Source organism: Lissotriton vulgaris, chromosome 3_1 (genome assembly GCF_964263255.1).
Source record: "Lissotriton vulgaris chromosome 3_1, aLisVul1.2, whole genome shotgun sequence".
NCBI classification, from domain to species: Eukaryota; Metazoa; Chordata; class Amphibia; order Caudata; family Salamandridae; genus Lissotriton; species Lissotriton vulgaris.
The window spans coordinates 898,574,238-898,584,494 of NC_141689.1; the positions used below are offsets into that span (position 1 = coordinate 898,574,238).

Genomic DNA, 10,257 nt, shown 5'->3' on the forward strand with positions numbered 1-10,257 from the left:
GCGGTGCGTGACCCAGCGCGGCGGCCATCTTACTCACCTATGGCCCTCACGCATGATGTTCACTCATAAGTCTAGCATCTAGTAAAGTTTCAACTAGTCACAACCATGGTACAGTGCTTTGTGTGCATAACCGGTTTGTTGTGCACTCAATAAAATCAAGCTTAACATATTACCCTGAGACCTAAAATTGGAAATGAATGTACTTGCCCAAATCCAAAACAGACACCCAAAGTGCGAAATATAAAATAGTTATAAATTCGGGTGGCGCCGGGCTAGATGATACTATTACACAAGCAGAGATAGGGGGATGGCACCGCGTCAGAGAGACCCCCATCACTTTCAATATCCAGAAGAATGATAAAAGCAACAAATTAAACGACGTAGTAATAGTATTATTAATATAAATATTAGAAGTAGTATTATCATTGTTAATACTAATATCGTTGTTGATTTGTTGTTGTAAATATTTTGGTTGTTATTATATCGTTAATTGTGCTGATACTACATTAATAATCATTATAGTCAAAATAATAAAACAGTGGGAATAAGTTATAGCCATAATAATGTTCGTAATAAACACAACAATGACCCTACATATAACACTCACACCAATTAATTTGTCTCTTGTTGCTAATTCGACGGCGTTTCCTGATATCAAAATAGCCCCGGCCCGCCTCTATATAAAATTGACAATAAACAGCTCTTTCGTTACTTCTAAGTTAAATGTCTTTACTTGAATTAATAAATAATTTCAAACCCAATATTTGTGTTTTTATTGCGTTGATTCAAATTATTCCAAACTTCTTTAAATGCTATTTTTGATTGGGTTCGTGTATTTTTTCTCTTCGTAGACAGAAGACTTACAAAAGGATTAAATAACATTTTTGAAACAAGTGTATATTGCATGAACACTCGTGAATTTCAGTTTGCGCATGCTGAACTCACAAAGCGCGTTAAAATAAATGAAAGTGATACCTGGAACTTAGAGGTTGATTTGCATGGAGGGATATAAAATCTAAACAAGACTCATTTGTATAAACATAGCGATAATTAATAAAGACTTACTTCAAAGTGTCGTATGCTGGTTTTATTGCAGATGCGCCTGGGACCGTAATGCGGTGTTTCCACACACTATTAAAAGGCATTTAAAGCGGATGCAGCGAGCAGCGCTTGGACGCTGGCTGACAACTTACGCTCCACCTTTCATCATGCTGGCTCGCGGTTCCTCGGACTGCGCGGTAGTCGCAAGTGCATGCGAGTGAAGAGCCTCCTGGTGCCCTGGAGGGCACTCACACTCCTCAGGTAATAGTTACTAAACTTTTGCGTGGGCGCAGGCATGGCGCAACTTGTCGCAAACGTGACAGTGAATTAGGATAACTTATTTAAGCCCGTGAGAGCACAGCAATAGTGTGTGCAGACATTGTGGAAATGATGCGCACTGGGGTGTTTGAACTCCTCATCCTGCAGGCCAGGGTGGGGAGCGCGGGAAACATAAGGGCTACAGGCACGGGGTGTGCCCCCCGGACTGAGGTCTGGTGCACGCGAGACCCCTCGCCCTGTTCGGTTCCACGAAATACTTCCACATGAGCTTATGTACAGTTTACAATTGAAGACCACGCGCCTTCATGCGGCTGGCCCAGATGTGAGTGTACAATAAAAGGAGGCGCACTGTACAGTGCGCTGCGCCGAGAAGCCGGTTTTAGACGGGACCTGCGCTCTTAAAACTGTAGCTGTAAATCTCGGCGCCACTGCACCTTCCGCTGTGATCTGCGCACCATAGACTAAAACTGGGGGTTTGTGAGTTTTTAAAAAAGAAGGATGAAATGGACGGAAGCGGGGAGCGTTAGAGACCCTGCCTGAGGGTTAATGGGTTCAGAGCAGACTCTGGGTGCGGGGGCCGCAGCTGACCCTGGAGGGGCAGAACACCGCCACCGAGCGCTCCGAGCCCTCTGGAAGAAGCCTGCCGCCCTCTGGGGGCACCTCGGGGACTGGGCTGTGCCTCTGTGAAGGAACACACCAGCCCGGGGGTCATGTGTGGAGAGTAAAGGGTGCCACCGCACTTACTTGAGGGCGCCCCTGGCCCCCTCTGCCAGGTGAATACAGGCAGGTGCACGTGCCCTTCCTTTAAAGAGCATGTATTCTTAAACGAATTTGTAGGGTGGTTGAAACTACACAAGAATCCTCAGGCACACCCTGATAAAACTCTCTCCGGGCTCCCTTCCCATGTAGGGCATCTTAGTTTGGCGCCAAGAACAAGCGCTAGGATGGCCGCTGAGCGCGCCGAAAGGTAGGGAAACTGTTTTTTTCAATGTTCACCGTTTAAAAAAAATAAATTATAACAACATAAGAGTGTAAAGGGCAAACTACCCACCGTGGGCCGTCCAATCACTCAGGTCCTACTCCAAAAACATCTGGATTGGGGAAGCGGGGGAGCGGTTTGAGATCACGCCGCTGCCTGCTCGCTTCCGGTGGTGGGTCTAGTCAGTACCCCAGCTGCGAGGCCTCCTGGCACCCCTAACAGGGGGGCGAGCTTCTGCGCCGGTTCTGAAGGGACGGGGCACCCCTGGTGGGGGCTGCAGCGCGCACCCCCTCTCTGGGGTGGCTCCCTCTCCTGCCGCTGGGCCTCAAGTACCTCAGCAGACGAGGGAGAGGAGGGTCACGGGAGGCTGAGGCGGACCCGGTCGTGAGAAGAGCCACTTCTGAGGAAGTCGGAGTAATGCAGACATGATGAGCACCCCTCACACACTGCACGACAAGCTGGCGAACATTGCAGCAGATCATGATTGTGGTGACTCTGTCAACAGAGACCCTCACGTCCTGGGGTCAGCAGCGCAGTCAATATCCAGGGCCCCGACTTTGAAAACTCATTCAACTCCTCAAGCAACGGATTTAAAATATCTAATGGTGATCCGGCCATAACGTGTGTTAGCGGCGTGCCTGGCGAGAAAGGAAGAAATGCAACAGATCGCAAAGACCTGGAGTCTGCGAGTCCTCTGATGACGTGTGTGTCGCTTTCGACGGACTTTCATTACTGTAACACAAAGGCTGTCACCCCACTGTTGGTAATTGTGATACTCTGGGGGTTTCATTCACTATGTGGAATATGATTGGACAACAGAAGAGGAAGAAACCTGAAAAATGTATGACATCGTGGTCAATATAGCTGAACGCAGAGAGGACCTCGCAGCGCTTTACAGAATAGACGTAAAATGCAGGCGTCGTAATCCGAAGAGCAGCACGCTCATAGTAAATCAGCTGATTCTGGGGAGAAAGGATACTCCTGTATTTTGTAAAATACTCAAAAGCACTACCATGCGTGATCTTTATTTTCAGAACTCCTTTAAATCCGAAGGCACGTTGCTCAACATAGCGAGATATTTGTGCTTAAAAATAATCCGAATGGTTAAAATATGCAATATGTTAGGGGGAGTTCCACCCAGCCAAAGCAGGAGATAGTAAGGCTATTGGCGCACAGGAGGCGCTATTATAATATGTTGCAGACCAGCTTTCCTTTTCCAGTCCGGTATAAACACCCCTTCCATGGCCTTTAAATGTTTTACATTCCCCGTTTGTCAGACTTGGACCTTGCCAGTCCCGCAAAATCGTATCTATATAAGGGGCTTTGTTAAAAAGTGATTACACGAGTGTCTAGAAGTGATTAACTTGTGCATTGTGTAACATACAAACGAGGTTGTGGCCTAACGGCTACAGCCGAGACTCGAAGCTAGGCAACGGGGTTCGAGTCCCCGCAGAGACGCTCAACATCTTGTGATTCTGGGCAAATTACTTAATCTCCCCGTGCCTAACAAAATGAATGTGTCCGTCCCGTCTGTGAGGGAACTGGTGTTCATGTAAAGCGCCTTGATACTTTCAGGTCGAGTACGCGCTATATAAAACTCTCCAAAATATAATAAACATTGACCTTATTGGGGACCGAAGGAGACTTGTACACTTGTCATCGTATGAAGCAGCCCACCAACCAATGGCCGCAAGTCCAAAAGTCACACCACCACCGCCAACAACACGGCTTCATGGATATGTATAGAATATTAAGATACAGGCTACAAATGAATAGGTAGAGAGTGCAGGCAAAGGCAAATCTAAATCAACATAGTTGCACCACGCATTCCTGCAACAAAGTACCGAAAGTCATATTACAGCAACAACTAGTAATGCATCACCTTGCCTCTCGAGTTGTCAGCCCTGCATAAAGCGCGAAATAAATGAACAGCGGAATGGCCGTGCATTTACTAAGTTTTCGTGAAATAACTCGCAGGTACAAGGCTGCAAGGGGTGCTATAAGGTCGGCAAAGTGGAGACACGGATTAAAATCAAACGCATTTATAAGATTCCTTCGTTGGTAATCAGTTGCTGATTTTTTTTCGATTATGAGGGACCTCTTTGAATTTATCTCTTGATGGTGTGGAGAGGGGGCGGGGGGGGGGGGGCACTCATTTTTGTGGCCCACCGGTTTTCAGTATGAAACAGCAACAACATTATTTTTTTGTGTATATAATCTTACAATCCATTGGGATACATGCCCGCCCAAAAAAAAAAAAAAATATATATATATATATATATATATATATATATATATATATATATATATATATATATATATATATATATATATATATATATTTCTAATTACCAACAACAAACCGCTGTTTTGCACCATGTGGCACTTTGTACATTATGTGACATTTTACGCTGTCGCGTCATGAAGCCGCCAGTGATGTTACGTGACTGCACATGTGGAATAAAAAAGTTTGACACTATTTTTCTGCTGCCTCCGCTGCAAGAAGACAACTCGTTGGTACAAACCCGCTATCCTCGATCCAGGCGGATCTACACGACATATTTCCGGGCCAAATGAAGACGCGTTGAATGCCTGTCTCTCGTCCTTCACCTGCATACCTCCCGTTTCTCAAGGGGGCCATCCCATAGTGAAGTCACGGGCCATCTTTTCCTAGTGAGGGTTCCTGTGACAGGCAGGAGGGAGGCCTCGCGGTTACCTAATGTAAAACACTCAGGAACACGCAGATATCCAGGTGGTTGTTGCTGTCCTGCACCCCGCACTTCAAGGGCTCTGGTAAGAGACCGGAGTGAGGCCCCTGTGGTCACTTAATGTAAAACACGCGCACAGATGGCCAGGTGGCAGCTGTGTCTTGCACCCCAGCCTGAATGAGCTCTCGTAACAGGTAAGGATGCGGCCTCCGCGGTCATTTAATCTAGACATTCTCGAATACACAGTTCACCAGGTGCTGCTGCCGCCCTGCACCCCGCGCTCCAAGGGGTGGAAAAGTCCTCGGCCGGCCCCTATGCGGTGGTAAGTGTTGTGATCTTTGCCCCTTGTTCCTGCAGCTCGGGCCCTGCCCAAAGTGGGCACCCCTCTCCCGGTGGCCGGCAAGCGATACAGTCCAGGACAGTGCTCCTAGCAAAAGTTGCGGCCTACAAGGTGTACTGACGTCACTGCCGGTTCGAGTCATTGCTCCAGGTTTTACGTTTTAAGCCGACCCCGCTTGTAACACCCCCCCCCCCCCCCCCCCAACCTTCTGAAGCGAGGCGCGCAGCGGTAAGTCCTTTCAGGCCTTCCATCCTACACTCACGCGGCACCCGCAAACTCTCCCCTCTTTTTCAAAGAAATAAAAACGCCAATTTCCGAAAGGGGAGAAACTTGTCTGTATAGTTCTGCTGAGCATGAATACATTATAATGCAGCAAACTCGATTATTTACTAATTGATATGATTATTACTGTTGCATGATTTACTAAAGCACTTTCGACTTTAATGCGATTAAAGTCTGAGTTGGTCCTGCAAGGATTCTACGCCGTGACTGGCAGGCGGCTGATAGGTCTGAGCAGGTCACAGCTTCGAACTCTGACAGGGCCATCCAAGCCTTTTATGTCTCGTGTTGAATAGCTGTGTCGCCTGTGATACTAGACGGATTTTAAAAATAAAAAATATAATAATTATATTTTTTTTCACCACTCTATCATCATTATTATTGCATTAAATGCTACATTTCGCATGGTGCACCTTGATTGGTCGGGACGTCGTCACATCTGCTGTGGGCGCCAGGGTGGCATCTGTATTTTCCTGCCTACGGTGTGCTCCTCTGCATTCGATTAGCGCCCATTATTAGCTCCACCCCATCACGGAATAAGAAATAAAGAGTCTTCCAGCCGAGGACACCCTGCTAGGCCGGGAGGGGGGGGGGGGGGGGTACGTCTGCAGACCCCTGCAGTTCCCCTGCGGACCGGGAGGCCCCACCAGGTGGTCCCCGCCACATAAACACGCGCCTTTCAAGACACCAAGCACAGGGCAGTCTGAGCTTCACAACTGCCCACTTTCGGTTTCAAAATGTGCCCCCCTGAGGCAAACCGGTCTGTGAAAAGCACCCAGTGCGCGTCCTGTGCCAGCCGTCGCTGCTAGTGCCAGGGAGGGGCCCCATGGGAAGTGGAGTACATATTTGGCACTTGCCTCACTTGCACTTCACTTCCTTATCTGTGTAAAGCTTGGAGCTCTTAGAAACAGGAAATGCGTGTTTTCGCGCTTCACAGAGCACCACTCGGCCATCCTGTTCAGTGTGGAAGCGTTCAGGGGCTTAAGTTCAGGGAAGTGAGAGTACTCAACGTTTAGGGTATCTTTTTGCCTCTGAGAAGTGCGGTTACTCTCCCAATAAATGCATTGCAGGAATGCTGAGAAGAGCAGGTTCTGTCTCTTTCAAATTAAAGAAGTGCAGGTACCGGACCAGTACCGGACAGCACCTGCCCATTTAAAGCATCGGATAATGGTTAGTTGCTAACTGGGGTATTAACAGCCAGTGCAGGAAATTAACGCCTGACGCTAACCGCCAACAGGGGTCTTCAAAAATACACATCAGACACGGATAATCATCAGTACAGGGTTCAGGTGAAAGAAATGTCACGCCGCTCACTAGGAGTCTCTGCTAGGCTGTGGGTACCACCGCGCCCCACAGCTCCATCTCTTCCTCCTACGGGATGTCCAAGTCTGGGATCACCACAGCGCCCCCACCCAGTTTTACAACCTTCTTTTGTTTTTACCGGATGTTCACAAACTCGCATGTTGGCCCTTCATTAAGTGCAGACGAAGCCATTCTGTACCTGTGAGCACCGGAGGGAAGAGCAGAGCGCCTCACTGACGCAAACACCGCCCCCAGGGTCCTTGCACTGGGCACATCCGGTATAACCCACGTGTCACCCAACTGCAGTCACCTGCACAACCCACTCAGCTAACTCGCCCCCCCCCCCCACCCCCACACACACATAATTTCTAACTATCCCGGGGGCAACACGCTTTCCGCACAGCCTCTCCCAGGCAGCGTCTCCCGGGCTCTCATTAAGACATCAAATTGAATGCACCGCCTGGGATATGCTGCTCCGTTGTCACGGACTCTGCTTTTTATCAAACACCCCTTGTCTTATGTTACATACTATGGTAAATTGTTAGGTGGTCTGAAGTGGGCGCCATGCCTCTATAAATGCATGCATGTGTTCTTTTCATAACTGACAGTGGGGTACAGAGAACAATACTTAACTCCGGAAACGTTATAGCACACACGACATGTTGTCAGTAAAATGCTAGAATAATTAATATCCGTTCTTTCCCGTGCCCATCAATGCAGATGTTGTTCGTGTTCACCAACATGCAATTGGCAATATGTTAAAGAAAAGAGGAGCAGGCCTCCGCACACTGAGGCATGTTGGGGCGCCCCAACCATATGGATCAGGGGCCCATGGAGGTAAACTAAACGTGTTCAAATGATTCGTCGCCTTGAGAGGCACCGGAAGTGTGGCGGGGGGGGAGGGGGGGGTGTTACAGAAACATGGAGTGCGCCAATTATGGGGAACATTGAAGGCCCCGACAGACACGCTGGAAGCATGTAAATAAACAAGCATTGGAGAAGCTAACCGCCTCTGGAGGAACAATTACAATATAGTGCCACCTCATTCATAGCGCTGCTAACTCTGACTGCATCTTTAGTGCTGTAGCTCAGATGCCCCCCTACACTCTTGCACTTTTCGGTCAGCCGCCCCCATTAAAAACCTATATTATTATAGCTAGTTGGAAATGGTAGGCAGGTGAAAACAAGGCTTTGCTGCAGTTCAGTGGGTTGTGCGGCAGTACACAGCGAAACTTTCAGAGGTGAAAAGCCTCCCTGCCCCCACCTATGTCTTTCTGATATTTCTATTGTGCAGAACGTCTCAAGTGCCTGTGGTTTAATGTGTACATTTCAACAACGCGTTTTTAAGTAAAGTTGCTACAATTGAGGTATTTAAATAATACAACAACCCTCATCGCAAGGTGTACTTAAACAATGCTGACTCCAACCATAGCGCCACTTGTAATTCTATCAGTGCCAAGGGGCAGCGCTATTTGTAGAGCAGCAGGTGCAGACGCACCAGGCCCGGGAGAATGAGGGGCCAATATACCTAAATTATGGCTGTCTTTTATTACTCAACCAAAGGGGGGGGGGCTTTCCTGTGCTTGCATTTAGCCGCATCGGACCCTTGCTGCGTCACTGGAGCCACTTCCGGGCTGTACAACTTGCCTTTCCTCCATATGTGCACGGACTCTACTCCCAGGCTGAGCTTCCTCCCCCGCTGTGCCATCCTGGCAGGGCTCTGCTGGGGGTCTGCCCCCTCTAGTCCTTTCTTGTGCTCAGTGCACTATCCTCAAATCTCTTTCCCTGCCAAGTGCACCCAGGGGCCTATTCCAAGAGCCTCGCCTCTCAGCCAGGACCTGCAGCAATCACAAATAAAAAACAAAAAGTGCATCTTTACAAGTTTAAAGCGCCCCCAAATTGCAAATGCGGAACACTTGTTCTTAGCTATTTCATTCACTCATGGAGGCACTTTTATTTTGGTGCTCCGGACTACTTTCTGTCCTGGTCCGACCCTGTTCTCAGCTACGCCTACTCTGGGTCCTACTTTCATAAAATGCCCTCCCCAGCTTTGCCCTCCCCAGCTTCATCCAGAGCTGTCCCCCCTGGCCTGTGCCCAATGGACCATTCCGAGTCGAGACCCCGGTCTTGTGTAGCGCTCTTCTTCAGAAAACTGTGCCACTCCCATCAGGGTATATGGCCATACCCCCAGAGCTGTACCCTGTGCCCCCCGCCATTTTTACCAGTAGGCAATATCCCAAGACTGCCCCCCCCCCCCCAGCAGTTCTCTGTGCTCTGCTCCAGTAGTTATAGCCCCTCAATTATCTATGTAGCTGTGTGATGTGTACTTACAGGGCTGCGCCTTTACCCCCGCGTGTCGCTCTCTCCTGCCCCAGTGACCAATACCACCCGTGCCCCCTCCAGCAGCGGTGCCCAGTAATGTACCCTTGGGTTGCCCCCTGTTTCTACCCCCTCCAGGTCGCCCCTGCTGTCTCCCCCACGTGCCCTCCTGTGCTCCCTCTCTCTGTACCCCAGGCTTGTTGCCCCCTGCGCCCTCATCACCCCCAGGAGATACTCCAGCGTCGCTTACCTGCTGGCTGAGCCTTAGGCGGCGAGGCCCCGGCGGGTCCCCCCCAGCGCACGGGCCCCAGCTCGGGGTGCGGCCCCCCGGGGGGCAGCAGGCTGTCCAGGCTCTCGGTGGCCTGCTGCCGCCGTAGCGCCACCTGCGCGGCCATGACCCGTTGGCGCTCGATGATGAGGATGCACTTGTCGCAGGTGCAGTCCTTGAAGCGGCAGTAGCGCTTGTGGCCCTTCAGCCACGACAGCACCCCGTGGTTCCGGCAGCGCGCGCACTTGGGGGTCCGCTGCAGGGGGGGCCTCGGCGGCGCCACGGGTCCCCCCATGTACAGGTAGGGGGGTCCATAGCCGTTCATGGCGGCGGCGCCCCGGGGTGAGAGGGCGCCCTGGGCGGCGGCCGGTCCGAGGAGTCCAAGTGTGGAGGAGGGAGTGTGAGGGTCTCAGGTGAGGAGTACTGGAGGGGTCCCCGCCTCTCCTCAGTCCGGTACCCTCTTCAGGCGGACTGCTTCTGCCCGTCTCTCCCGGCGCTGCCTGCCAGTGCGGGGAGGCACTGGTGCCTGCTGCCTCCTCCTCCTGATGCCGCCTGTGCTCTGAGCCCTCCTGGCCAATCCGCTCCTACCTGCCCTCTCCTCTCTCTGCCCCTCCTCTGCCCCCTTGCTTCTCGCTCTGCCAACCTGGCCTGCTATGTCTCCCCCCTCCCTTACTGCTCTCCCCCTCTCCCTCTCTCCTCCCCTTCCAGCCTGCATGCTTTGTGTCTGCTGCCCTCTGACACC

At 50.6% G+C, this 10,257-nt stretch overlaps 1 protein-coding gene across 1 annotated transcript in view; it reads right to left on the reverse strand.

Moving 5' to 3' along the window:
- The window catches only part of DMRT3 (doublesex and mab-3 related transcription factor 3), a 63,165-nt gene extending 53,140 nt beyond the window's left edge, over positions 1-10,025 (reverse strand). Inside the window, exon 1 of the mRNA XM_086963065.1 lies at positions 9,498-10,025. Within this exon, the coding sequence (XP_086819191.1) occupies positions 9,498-9,840 (343 nt within the window). The 5' untranslated portion in view covers positions 9,841-10,025. The remainder of the gene's footprint in view (positions 1-9,497) is intronic.
- Positions 10,026-10,257: the final 232 nt, after the last annotated feature.